Here is a 14,107-nt window from a genome sequence, read left to right as displayed (position 1 = left end):
TCTGTTCCAAAGTCTCCACTGTGAACGTGCACATGATTTTGCTTTGAGTGGAAAAGAAATGTTGGGGATGACCACACACCGAATGGAGACTCTGCTTGCTTGGCTTTGGCTCCAGTTGTACGCACTAACAACTATTCTGATCTGAGAAACATGTGGCAGCAACTTATTACAAGGGTTTATACCTGAACTGAGCTGTGTTGGCCTGTCTGGCCAAACACACATGTCATGCAGGAATATGTTTTCTTCCTTCCTCAGATGATGCTGACCTGTCTCTCTGCACAGCTGCAGCCAGCTTGCCTGTGCTCAACCTACTCATTGCTCCAGCCTGCTCCACTTGTTTATCCACTGGTTTCAAACCTTGCAAATGACTTTTCTCTCCAAATTCTCTTCTTTTCACCTGAGAACAAGGCACACAGCTTCTTCCCATGTAAACTGCATTCCAAAACTTCAATGTCGTCTTTATTTTCCTCTCTTGAATCTTCTGAGAAAGCCTGCACAGGATGACAACCTTCGTTTTTATCTCATCTTCAGGAGATATCTGAACAGGGCTACTTTGCTGAACCCTCTAAGGTCAGTAATAACACATCTGTGAGCCTTGATCAGCTTGAAGAGCAGTATCTGTGTGGTCTGCCTTATCCCATGGTGGGCTGAGAAGGTTTCCCCTGATAACATTGCAATTTCTTCTGAAGACAACAGGGAGGGACAGGGAAGGGATGAGGATTCAGCATATGGTTTTCTTATTAGTACAGCTCCTAGGTGAACTATAGCAACAAACTCAAGGAGTTTCAACAAGGCCTCAAACTTGATGTTTTTCAACCTTGCCTGAATGCTTACTGTTTAGATTCATACTGGGGTGCTCCAATAAAAGCAGACTCACTTCCAGAGGTCTTGGGTGACCGTGTGCTCCTGTTGTCTCTGCTGGAGCCAAGTTATTAAAATAAAATCCTTTCAGCAATTTCTGGAGCTATGAAGGGTATTAGGGGTTGTGCTGACTGGGGTACCTCTGTCTTGCAAACTGCCGTAGAGATGGCAAGAATTCCTCTGGCTGCGTGAGGAAATTGAAATGATCCATTTATAATTTTCTTACCTTAACAAAATACAGGGAGTGACTCAAATATGTCCTATCCTTATGGAAATTAATTGTGTTAATGGGATCATCAGAGCTACTGTCATCAAACTGGTTTTTCAGCTAATGATGGTTCTTGGGAAGATTATGTCATAATGAAGGCGGAGAATCTGGTCATCTATATATACGTGATCTGACCTGAGCCCTTTCTTTGGGTTTCATTGAGCAATGCACTAATAGAGTAGAGCTGTAGGCAAACAGCTGCCACCTTCACCATGAAAATAGAAGGTGCCTCGGTGGTCCTTGTTCTGGCATTTTTCTACTTCTTCTCAGGTTAGTAACTTCTGATGTTCTCTGTACTGAAATTTGGGACTGGCAGAGGACTTGGCCTGGGAGCTCCTGTAAAGACAGTGAAATAGAGGATTAGAGAGCCTTGTTCTTTAAAAAGCATAGTGGCACAACCAGAAGACCATAGTTTTTTACTGTACTACTTGTACGGATTTGATATAACACATTCTTAATGATGGCTTTTTCTCTTGCATGTGAAAATGGTGAAGTTCCACTGATAGACGAAAATATTTTTAGCAGAGTTAACAGTTCAAGAACAAACGAGGAGGGGGAAAAAAAACCCAATTGTCTAAATAGAGGAATATGAATTTCCAACCAGACTGAATTTTTGCATAAAAAACTTGACTTTGAACAAAAGTGTAATACAATTTTTCGTAAATTCAGAAAAATGGGGATTTCTTGTCAACGCTTTTACTAAGGAATCCATTTTTGTATGGTTACAATAGAGAGACTTTGGCAGGAGTTTGGGCTTGATGCAATGATCTTTCACTTTACTGCCTACTTGTATTGAAAAAGAGCTAATGGAGGATTTCTTAATGGAGGATTTCTTGGTGGTTCCCTGTGATGCCACTGATGGCATAAGAGAAAAGGATGAAACGTATTATACCAGCTCTCAGGGGCTTAGAAATAAATGTGTATCAGCTACCTACCTGGTGACTCGTTATTAATTTAGTAATTTGTGTGGAGTACTGCAAATGGAATGGACTTTGAAAAGGGATCTAAAGGTTTGGATAAACAATGGGCTGGCTCTGGTACCCCAATTCTAACTGAAGACAAAAAATCAAAAATGTTTGGGTAAGGTTGATACCGCTATCAAGATAGTGAGGTAGAATAATAGAATTACTGAATCATCCTTGGAGCTTGGATTTTAAAACTGAAAAAAATAACACAGTAAAGGAGGGCATAAAGATGCAAAAAATGGATGTGCTTTTGCATTTGAATGACAAAAAGCACAATGATCCAGAAAGTCTCTAATGCCCTGTCCTTTCTATCTGTGTACAATAATGCATTGGATTAGCTTTTATCTAGAGGTATTTGGATGGATTAGGAAATGACATCAAGTGTTTTAATTAAATGTTTTTGATTTAAAACTTCTCTTCAAAGATTTTGTACGGTTTAATTGTTGATTATTTTTTGTTGCAGATGTTGCCAGCCAAGCTTCGATTAAGGCGAGTCCAACCTTTTCTATTCTAATTCTCCTTTTGTTTTCCCAACTACATTGCTTAATGCATGCTCTGAGCAAAGTAATTTAGATGGACTGTACTTAGATATCCTAATGCTTTTTCAGCAGTGCAAAAAGCAGTGAATTTCTGCATGCTTAGAGACAATGCTTTTGTAATACAGCAATGGCTCTAGCTGACAGTGTACGTTTGGTGTGCTATGCTGATCGCATATCTGAATGGCTCTGGGCTGGAAATCTCATGAGATGAAGTTAAGAAATGGCATGAATTATATTTCTAATGATGTTTCAGAATTTTGCTCCTGATCCAGCAGAAACCCTTGCTTCTGATAATTCCCGAGTTTGATAATTAAAAAAATTAAGGCAAGTCCTTTGAGTCTCAAAAATTGTTTGATTCAATGGCTGAGAAGTCAGCTCCGTTCACTTTTTTTAATCAAACAAGCTTGTCTCTCCTTAGTAAAGACCCTTTTGGAAAACAGAGTAGCCAAAAATAACTAAATGGTTCATTGATTCTCCCTAGTCTGCATTTCAGTTACCCAGCAGAAGAGGCAATTGGTTGATGCAGCATTACACGATATTACCGCTCTGCTTCCTAAGAGAATTGTGCTTTTCTGTGCTTCAGTCTTGCACCTCAATCGCTCTTCAGTCGCTTGGGTCGATTCATTACTCTTGCATCCCGCTGGCACTTCTAGGGCTATATTTTCTGCTCTTGACTAACTTTACATTATAGAGTCCTCCCCTGCAGCGGGTAGCAATTTGCAGCTGTATGCAAATTAAATATGTACTCCTTTTCCCATGAATAATGGCTCTTGCAACGGGTTTTGAACTTTCTTGGTGTCTTTTCCGCCTTGGGAGCCATGAGCAGGGCTCTGGGTGCAGCCTGTACCGCGCGTGGTAAGGGATGGGGAGCATGGTAGACCCAGGCCTGATGTGAACAGACTGTTGCTGTTGAGAGCCCTTAGCCCATCCAAAAAGCTGAGATGCGAACGAACTGTTCTCAGGATCTCGCTGGCCTCTGAGGGACCCTCCCCTGACTGTCCTCCTCTGCATTTCAGAAAGAGTGCATGAATATTTGGTCACTTCTGCGCAGTGGGAAGTTTTCCTGTCCCACCACCAAGGAGCCCGTCAGCAGCCCCGATGGCAAAAGAGATCTCAACAAGTGCCTGATGTGCCAAAGGCTGCTGTGAGTATCTGCCACCCCACTGGCTCACGCAGCTGTCCTGGCCCTGCGCAGCACATCCCTTCCCCCTTCCCATAGCGATGAGCCTCAGTGCCAGTCCGTCCCACTGCCTTGCGCAACGGGGAGGTGGGGTTGGCAGGACTGGCCTTTAATCACTCCCTATTTTGGTGTTTTGTCCGAGGACTGCACGCTGCTCTGTCACTCACGCCTCCCTCTCTTGCAGGGAAAGAGACTCCGAAAACAAAGGGAGTGGTGGAGAGGCGAACAGGAATGTGAACTCCTTGGGAGAGGTGAGGTGAAACATCGCTACTGAAGCCAGTTTTATCGGCGCGCAGGAGCGAGATGATGCGGTGACGTTGCGTCTTCTGCCTCTGACCCGCTTGCCGACTGCGTTTCCATGTCTGTGGAGTGGGAAACGCCAGCTTGGCTGACATGGAAGGGCCTCACAATGGGATTGGGGCAAACATGCTCTGCCTCGGCAAGAGGGTCCGAAGGGGCGTGAGCACAAAAGAAAAGCCATCCACGAGCACAAACGAAACCAAAACTCCTCGCGCCTCCTCCCAGGTGATCTGGTTGCTATCGGACAATTACCAACATGGCACGTGTGGTCTGTGCCTGGCCCAAAGCATAGGCGAAGGAGGACACCTGCCTGTTTATAAGACATGCCATTGGCATCTGACAAATAATAGCAATGATGATGCATGTGACCTGTGACTAGGGCAGGGTGTGGGAGCAGGCTGGCTCTAATTGTCCCTTGTTTATCTTGTTGTTGCACCTGGCTGGTTTCTTTTACCCATAGCTGTTTTTCTAGACAGCAGGTCTTTATGTTGTGGGACTTGTCTTTTTAAGCCTTGGGTTTTTATTCTAGATAAGTGAATCGGTTTCTGTCAGTGTTGGTTGCAGTGATTTATTTTGTTTAACATCTGGTTAAGCAGGGTTGCTTTCTAACTCTTGTGCATCTGGGCAATTTAAAGGCTTTGGAAAGCCGAGCTGTCCTAAGGGAGATCTCTTTTAAACACCTCACTTGCCAAAGTGTGGTCCTGAAGGCAGAAGGACAGTTTTACAGTGTCAGGAAGAGACCGATGCTGAATTGCATTGTTCAACCACAGGTTTTCTGTCTGGCTTTTGGCAAGTAATTTTCTGGGCTCAATTTCCCCATCTGCAGAGCTGGGACAAGTTATCAAACCATCTCCTTTACACAATGTCAGGGGAAAAATGCAGATCACAGGGCAGATAACCTTAAAAGTGCCACGCAAAAGATCCTAAAGGCTTCACATGTAGCATGTGTTTCTTATGCTATGAACTTGCTTGTGTGTCCTGAAAGTCAGGGGAAAGCTGTTCAGAGGAGATTAAAGACCAGACTGAAATGCTTAACCAGGTTTTGTCACAACAGCCTTTTGTGAGAGAGTGCTTTGCTTCAATTAATGCATAATGTCATGTTAAGTGGAAGGTAAAAATGCCCACCTCTTGCTCTAGCATGTCTGGGTAGGAAATATGCAAGGATTTTTTTTTTAGTGCCTGCAGCTTCATCTTCTTACCGTGCACAGATTTTAAAATTCTTGGTTCACTCGAGATGAGAAAACTGACTTCCTCATTCAAAATTCACTAAGAAATTGTTTTTTATCCTTAGAGATGGACCTAGGTCCTTCAGGCAGGCTCTTGCATGTTTTATCTATTAGAAATAGAAATCAGACTACCCTGGATGCAAAAGACAAATTTGCTCATCTAAACATATGGATTTATTTGTTTTATGTTGCGTGCTATAGTTTAAGAGAATACATCAGACAAACTATGGTTTTCCACTGAGTTACGCCTCAAGGAAACAAAATAGTGTTTGAAAGGTAATTCATTGGGTGGATAATTCTTTGTGGATTTGTGGAAGATGTGTCCCTCGGTCAGCAGATCTGCGTCAACCCATGTTTTTGGCACTTCCACAGGATGACTGCCGAGAGTTTCGGAATCTCTTCAAGAATGGGAAACTTTCCTGCACCAGAGAAAATGACCCTGTCCGGGATTCCTCTGGGAAGCAACACAGCAATAAGTGCATCATGTGTGCAGAGAAGTTGTGAGTAGAGGAAAAAGGAAAAAAAAAAAGCTTTTTCCTGTTAAACTGAGAAAGCAGCTGCTGGAGTGACCCAGGACTGCTGATGGCAGTGGACAGGATCACTCCACCTTGTGCAGCTGGCGGTGGTGGAAACCTCTCACTCCCTAGAGCACTGGAGTATTCACTTTCTCATTTTGCTTCTCTTCCAGCAAAAGGGAGAATGAGCAGAAGTTATCTAAAAACAGACAAGGAAAAGATAAGGTGAGATTAAAGTATTAGGCAGGTCAATATAAAACTTTATTGGATTTTCACCCAAGATAGAGAAAAGGCAACATTATTCAGTTGCTCTCTGTCTGCTGATTTAATTTTGAGATCCGCTTTCCTTTCCCTCCTTATTTCTTGTTCATGCTCTTGAATTGCCCAAGTGAACAACTTGTGCCTGAATGTTGCGGTCTGTCCCACTGATATGTGGATCTGGGGGCAGGCAAATCCCACCAGAACAAGAAGGCAGGTGTGCTGTGCTGTCCGGTTCGGAGACCTGGCTCAAGGGTGGGGAAGCCAGTGCTGCTGCAGGTGCTGATTAGCTTAAAAGGAAAAATCTGGGTGAAAAGCTCTAAGTTTGAGCTCTGACAAACTCAAGGGATTGCTGTATTCTGGGAGTAGACCTCAGCCCTGCAGTATCTCCATGGGCCTGTTGTTCAGTTTTAGCTTTTCTCGTTGGAAACTTTGTTCTCATGGTGCTGCCATTCTCCACCTTCATGCTGTCACCCCCCAGCCACTGTGCCCCTGTACGCTGATGCTTTCCTGGTGAAAGCAGTTCTGTAAGGGGTGGGGTGGGGGGTGTGGCAAATGTCCTTTTCCAGTGCTTACCTCTTGATTTCTGCCATGGTGGGGACTGGTGTGGTCCCCTTAAGCCTCTGTCTTGGGGATAATCCTGTTTCAGTGCTTTTCCTAATGACTTTGGCACAAAAAAAATGGAAGCAGAAGTGAAATTTGATGGCAAAGCTGGGAGGCAGTATCAGCAGAGGAGGATCAGCAGATCACTCAGGACTAATTGGATAATGCTGAGGCCTGGAGTAATAGAAACAAGATAAAGTGTAATAACAATGCAAGATCACACAGTGATTAACATGAATTCCTGCTTGTTGGTTAGAAGTGACAAAGGATAAGAAAACCCTGCATTTATTAGTGGGTCAGAAATGTGACGTGCCATGAAAAAGGCAAACGCAAGGCTTGGATGTACTCAGCAAGGTTTTTGCAGCAGAGGTCAGGAAGCTAACAGAGCTCTAGAAATGCTAGTTCAAAGGGAGTCGGGTTGAGAGAGACTATTAGAGAACACAGATCTGCCTCAGAGACAGAGGACTGGGATGCTGAGCTGGGCTGGTCCCAGGGAACAAGGCACAGAGGGGCTGGGATAGCATTCCTGGGCTCACTGGGAAGAAAAAGCATTGCCTGGACGGCCTGGGTGAGGAGTGAGCATGTGCTGGTGGTGGGGAGAAGCAGTGAGGGTCTCAGGCAGCCTCTCTGAAGTGGGATGTGATGGTTATTCCTGACAGCAGCAATGCAATGTGGCTGCTGGCCACAGCAGGTCCAGGCTCATCCTATGCTGGATCATCTCTCTCCTACCCATGGCTGGTTTGGCTCTAGGGAAACATGGGGCTTTGTGCTCTGAGTGTTTTGCCAGTGTTAGTCCAGTAGGAAAGCTGACGAGCTGGAGGCTGAGATGCCCTGGGTGGGATGTGGGACACAATGCTGGGGAAATCCTCCCCCAGCAGAGAGGACAATGTGCTGAAAACTTCTGAGTGAAACAAAGCATGAGGCCAGTGGCCTGCTAAGGACCTTAATGCAAGCTAGCCAAAACCCTCCTATGTGCAAAATTGCCAGAAAATTGCAAGTGTTAAAACATATTAGTAAAAAAATAAAGGATGAGTTTTACTTATCCTCTGTACTTGCTGTTTGGAATCGGCTATTGCAGTGTCTGAAACAGTTGAAATTAAGGGGGATTGAATGTTTGCCTCCACATTACAAAACAGGGACAAATTAACATGGTTTCTGTGCAGCGATTTTGAACAGGGCACAAATTAATCATCCACTCTCCAAACAACCTTCCACTGCTTGTGGACTATTAAGTGTGTTTGTGTTGTGTTTTTATGTTTTAACTGCTGCCTCTTGATTGACATGTCCCAAAGCGTGGTTGATTTTGGGGGTACTACTTGCTTTGTAAATGGAATTATCATCTGAGTGATGATCTGGGAAAAGGCTGTAGCTGTGTATTGAAGATGTTGGAAGAAGTGGGAGGGACTTTATTACCGTATCGGTCGCATCACTGGCATGCTTTGGATAGCCCAACAAGGAGAACAATAATTAGTCAGACCATACTAGAAAACTCCCAACACGTGCTGTGCAGGCAGAGGGACCCATCATTTTTTCTGACTCACTCCTCTGTTTATATGCTAAGTGGCTGGGTACCGCACACCCTCTTCTCTCGCCCACTCCCGGGCTCTCCTGTGAGGAATTTGTGATGGTTCAGTGCTTTCCTGGCAGGAAACCCCAGGTTTCTAAGAATTGGATCACTAAGAGAAGGAGGACAGGGTGCCCTAACGGCTGTCCCCCTTCTGCAGGACGACTGCAGTGAGTATCGCTCCCAGTTTGAAGCTCGTGGACGACTGTCCTGCACGAGGGAGAATGACCCTGTTCGGGATTCCTCTGGCAAGCAGCACATCAACAGATGCCTCATGTGTGCTGAGAAGCTGTGAGTACAGCTACCTCTGAGCACCAACAGCAAAGAGGGAAACTTCCCGCTGCAAAACCACAGCTTCTGCCTGCAGAGCCGCATCTGGGCGATGCCTGGGAGAGACTCCTGAATCCCAGTGGCCCTTCAAGAGATGCTCTGGCAGTAGAGCTCCAGCTATTGCCCCTCTTCCCGCTTCCCTTTCAGTGCAAAGAGTCCAGGAACTGGTGAGAAGCAGTGTGGAGTAAAGGAGGAGAAGCAGGGTTGATAGAGAGCAACCCTGTTCCCAGGGGACTGTCAGACATAGGCAGCTCCTGAGGAGTTTCCCATGTGTGTACTTTGCCTTCCAGATGCTCTTTCTACTCGTATAGAGCATGTGCATATATGATTTGAAAGCAGCCACCTGGATCCAGGATGTAACATACAGTGGGAATGGTGAGGAGAGGTTGAAGGCTTAGGGGTGGGAATTAGAAACAGGACCACCAGGAACAGGGACTGTGGATGGAGAGGTGGTGTCTAAAGACATGTTGCTGGCTTACAGGGCAGCCCCAGGTCCCGGCAGCACTCACACTGCCATAGTGCTCTCTTTCTCTCCTCTCTCCTTCTAGGAAAAAGGAAGCCCAAAGAGGAGGTCAGTCTGGTGGAACTGCCCAGCGCAACAAACCGCCCCCTTCAGAGAGAACAAAACAGGTGAGACGGAGCTCGGAGCCTGCCCTGAGCTCAGAGAAAGGGACTGGTGAAAGTCTCTGGGATCCTGATGGCCAGGGACTGTGTGTGGTCAGCCTGGGGTGACCATGGGGCAGCCCAAGCTAGAGCCAGCCAGCTAGAGAAGCAGGCTGTATTGCAAATCCTCACTCATTTGTGGGATGGACCTGTGTGTGGGCATGTTTGGATCTGGCAGAACAGCCCCTCTTGCTTTCCCGGTGGTTTGATGCTATATATGAGGTAAAGGGCAGGTTCAGACTCCCCACAATCCTGCCAGTTCTCAGATGATAACATTTGGTGGGTGTTAGAGCCTGTACGGAGCAAGTATCAGACCTGCTTCTCCAGAAGGAGCCCAGTGATTCTCTGGGTCTTGGAGGAGGAGGGGGGAGGACGACAAGAGATGTGCCCCTTCTCTGGTTGTATAAAAGTATTTTCTGTGTTTGGTTGTTGAATGTGATCCTGTCCCTTTCACAGAAGAGCTGCAGTGGTTCAGGGTCACGGCAGGGTGTGAACGAGGGACGTCCCTTCGCATCGAACAGAGGGTGAGTAGAGCAGCACTTGAGCTGGCAGCCTGTTCCCCTGACCATCCCACAAGCCCTAGCACCGGTTTTTGCTCCTGTCCACCTATGTGTGTTTTCCTAGGGGTGGTTAGGATGTTAATTGGAGCAGGAATGGCTCAGTAGCACACAAGTGACACCGGGATGGAGAACTGAACACTGCGGTGTTTGGTGCTCAGGACAGCTCTTCTCACTAGCTAAGCCGGAGATGGGGAAGAGACACAGAGCAGGACATGTTTCTTGTGCAACCCTTGCTCCTTTTTGTGCTTAACTTTCCTCTGCATGAAGCACCAGTGATCACTGTGCTCAAAATTCCCCTCGACACAGCTTTGCCCAGCAAACCCTGTCACCTGGCAGCGCATGTGTAAAGGCACTGGTCAGGCACTCCTGTTTGTTTTATAGCTGCTGGACCTGAGCAGGACTCAATTTTGCTGCTTTTTCAGAGCCTTTGCTGGGGACCTCTGAGGTTTCTTGCTTTTGGCTGGTGCAGCCCCTTTGTGTCCCCAGCCACCAAGTGGTGCTGAGACACACAGGGGTCCAGAGCCCTGTGATGGTGTTGGGCTGAGCACAGGGCAAGGTTTGTCATACTGTTGGCTGCCTCCCTGCTGGTATGTGTCCTGTTACTTTAGTTTTTTTGGTTTTTAGTTGTATGTGGCTGGGGGCTTCTCGCGGTCTCCTCTCCTGGTGGGTGGAGGCTGCCATAGTGCAAGCAGCTCCCCAAGAGCTGTGAGGAGGGTGGGTTCACACTGTTCTCCCTCTTTTCTGGAGTGGGGTTTTGCTGAGCTGCCTCTTTGCTCTCTCCCCCTGCCAGCCCACAAGAAAACACGGCTCAGAGTGGTAGGAACTGCAACCGGGCACCTGGCAACAAAGCGCAGAGCAGAGACATGGACGCCTACCAGCTGGTAAACCCACCTCCTCCATCTCAGGTGGCAGCTGCATGGGCAGAAATGGGGACTTCTTCTGTGAGGTGCTCCTCTGCTGGTGCCGAGCCCCTGCCAACTCCTTTCCTAGCAGCTGCTCCTGTTCCTCCTGTGACCCTAAAGCTTCTTGCTTGGCCCTGTGTCCTTGCAAGAGTTTGAGTGCAAGCATCTGTAGGTCGAGGCTAGCCCCTGTATTCCCTGGCACTGAAGCAGAGGGAAGGGGAGCAGGGCTGGATGTGCCCACATGGGACCCTTCTAAGCCAGTTTTGCGTCTGGGGTTGGCTCCTTATGGAAATATGTCAGCTATGCGGGTGCTGGACTCAAGCTCAGGCTGGATGTCTGCCTCACACATAGCCAAAATGGGGTGAGAGGTGCCACCACCCATGTGTTGAGAAGGTGCTGAGCAAAGGCCATGGCTGGAGCAGGGCAGTGGGGCTGACCAGGGGATGGGAGGGAGAGCTAAAGGGGGAAATGCTGAGTGATAGATAATGGCTTTGTATGGAATAACGTGGGAGGAAGATGGGGGTGTGTGCTCTCCCTTGTCTCCACAAGAAGAAAATGTGATGGTTTTAACAAAGCTATAAGTGGAAAATATGAAACTAATAAGAGAAAAGAAGTTACCATGGAAAGGGTGACTAAACTGTGGATCTCGCTGTCATAGGGTGTTGTCAAGAGATAGGATGGTTAAAAAAAAATGGCCTGATGTTTTAAACCCTCCAGCATTTGCATACAGTAATTTAAATAACATTTTGGAAGGAGTAGACAATGTGTTTCTGTGGGGCTGTAGGGACCTTCCTATAAACTATCTTAACTCTCTCTGAAGCCTCTGTCCCCGACCGCCTATAGAAAAGGGATATTTGAGTAAAAAAAAAAATCCTGGTAGGTGGTTCAGGTACAGCAATTTTGATGCATTCCAGAGGAAACACTGGGTGTGATAACTCCAGTCTGCTTCAGGGCTCAGTGGTATTTCCTGGTAGCACTGGAGGAGGAGCGGATGCTGATGAGCCTGACTGACAAGAGGTGATTCAGAGAGCAAATCTGCTCCTCTCCTCTTTCCAGGGCCACTCGTGGCTTTTGTCACGAGCAGCCCTGATTTCCCAGAGCCAAAGGAGTGGTGGCACCGGCTGCTGGGACCTGTGGTCTGTGGACCGGGCAGCCGCCTGCCCTCGGCTGTGCTGTGGGCACGCGGGTCGTGCCGCAGGCAGCGATGTCTGGTGTGCAGGGAGGCACCTGGCAGTGAATTGCAAAGTTCAGCATTGTTGGCTTTCATGTCATCAGTAATTACCCAGATGAGAAAGGAAGCAGCACATTACTGAAATTAGCAGGTGACGTTTAACCAGCAGGTGCTATCCCAGCACCTCGATGTCACTGAACCTCCTGTGCCGCTTGGCACAAACCTTCTTTCCCTGTGGCGCTCCCCGCCTCACCATGCTGCTGGTAAGCCATCAGTTTGTGCTAAATCTCCAGGTGGGACAGGAGGGGAAACATCCTCTGTCCCAGCTGCAGCTCTCCTCTGACGGCACCGTTTGCAGTTGTGATGTGTTTTAGCACCCAGAGAAGGGGATGGGACCCCATTGGTCACTCCTCTTCGTCTCTGTCTTTTTTCAAAAGCTGGAGCCGAGGTGGGCGGCCAGGCTGAGGAAGGGGCTCTGTGTGCCAGGGAACAGGCTGGTGGGGGGTCTCTGACCTCTGCTCTTTGAAATTTTCTGTGATGCTGCAGACACCCACCCTGGTGTGCTTGTGGGGCGGAGGCTGAAGCGCGAGAGGCTTTTTAGGGTCCCCAAAGGCTGCTCCTTCTGCTGTGAGCTGGTCCTGGCTGTGCCACACCTGGTTTGTAAGGAAAGCTGTGTCTAAACCTTCCCATTGTCATGCTCAAGAGGAAATAAGAGGGCACCCTTAATTAACCATAGCTGCTCACATGTGCTCATGTCTCTGAACTTGGTGTCAGGCACCACGCTGTGTCGTGCTGCCCTCGGGCAGCGCCGGTGGGACAGAGAGGTTTTGCCTTAATTCTGGCCGACAGGTTTCGTCTTTGTTCTCAGAGATGAAACGGCATCAAAGCCCTGATAAACAGGACTAGGGGCAGATGGCAGCAGTTTTCATCTTCTTGTGGATCCCCGGTGAGAGAAATAAACCTGCCCTGGACCAAGGTGCCAGGGTGGATCAGATGAGTGGGTCCGTGCCTGGCAGGGGGGCATAGAGGGCTCTGTCCCAAAGACTCGGCTGGCCAATCCAACAAGAGACACTCTCTTTACAAGCCTGGCTTGGCTGGAGGTGTGGTGGACATGCTGTAGAGCAGAGGGGCCTCATGGCAAGGCTTGGCTCGTAAGTGCTCTTAAGTCACGTAAAGGAGGGTCTTGCAAATGAACCAGCACCAAATGTGATTTCTTTCTCTCTTCAGCTGGACTGTGATCGAATTCTGCACGGGGTAAAGGGTGGAAGGATTTTCTGCAGCAAATCCTCACAACCAGTCTGTGGCACTGATGGGAAAACATACAAAAATGAATGTGACTTGTGTTCAGCTGCCATGTGAGTAGGCGGAGAGATTTCAGTAATACAGGGCCATCCACCATTCCCGAGTGTCTTTTGCAGCACAGTGTTTGTTTTGATATATCATGACTCACTATCAAGTGTGTCCTTGGTGCCTTGCTGTTAAGCAAACATAGATCAAAATGCCTGAGATTAATCTGATGACAGCTAATTAAGATACACAAGTTTCCAGAGTCCCCTATTCCCTTTCTACCCGATCATAAGATTGTTTGGGGAGTAATAAATGCCATCATACTGGAAGTATCATCAAAGTATTAAGGAGGCCACAGAGGATTGTCATGCCGATGGCAGAGAGCTGTGAGAATAAGTAGTGATGTCTTGTCCTCCCTTTGCAGGAGAGCTTCAAACTACATCACGGTAAACTATCGAGGTGAATGCCGAAAGCCTGCCCCTGAAGTGGTAAGCGGCATGCCACGGCTGGGCTGGGGAAACACCAACCTTGTCCCTTCCCCTGGTGAAACTCCCCTGTTGGCACCCTCTTGGCTTGCGGGGGCCTAATCCAGGCAGCCCCAACGAGTGTGGAAAGTGAGGAAGTAGTTGGAATGAATCGCCAGCTGCCCTGCTCTGCGCTTCAGCGATAGCTGGGGGTCAGCGCTTTGACTCTGCGGGTGGGTTAACTAAAAGGTTAATTGAACGAACAAGTTAACTGAACTAATGGGTTAGTTAAAGCCATGCTCACTGGCTGCTCTTCAGCCATGTGGTGCATCACACACCAGTACTGTTAGGGTCAGCTTGAGGAGCTGTACGGGTGGGGAGGGCTCGAATGTACCGCAGGCTGGGAGGGAAGAGGAGTATTGGAACCCCCATGTCCTCTTTTTTTTATTTT

The 14,107-nt window shown here is 47.7% G+C and overlaps 1 protein-coding gene across 1 annotated transcript; it reads left to right on the top strand.

Annotated features, from left to right (window-relative positions):
- The first annotated feature begins 1,341 nt into the window (after positions 1–1,341).
- On the top strand, positions 1,342–13,862 carry LOC147527637 (serine protease inhibitor Kazal-type 5-like). Its single transcript, XM_086621820.1, has 13 exons — positions 1,342–1,399; positions 2,558–2,583; positions 3,650–3,777; positions 3,998–4,064; positions 5,712–5,839; positions 6,028–6,079; positions 8,440–8,570; positions 9,158–9,239; positions 9,729–9,796; positions 10,623–10,713; positions 13,133–13,260; positions 13,617–13,680; positions 13,785–13,862. Exons 1-13 carry the CDS (start codon positions 1,342–1,344, stop codon positions 13,860–13,862), a joined length of 1,101 nt encoding a protein of 366 aa, XP_086477946.1.
- Positions 13,863–14,107: the final 245 nt, after the last annotated feature.

The sequence above is a fragment of the Tauraco erythrolophus genome, chromosome 16 (genome assembly GCF_009769465.1).
Source record: "Tauraco erythrolophus isolate bTauEry1 chromosome 16, bTauEry1.pri, whole genome shotgun sequence".
NCBI lineage: Eukaryota > Metazoa > Chordata > Aves > Musophagiformes > Musophagidae > Tauraco > Tauraco erythrolophus.
Note: the sequence above shows the minus strand (reverse complement) of the source record. Positions and strands in the feature narration are given on the sequence as shown.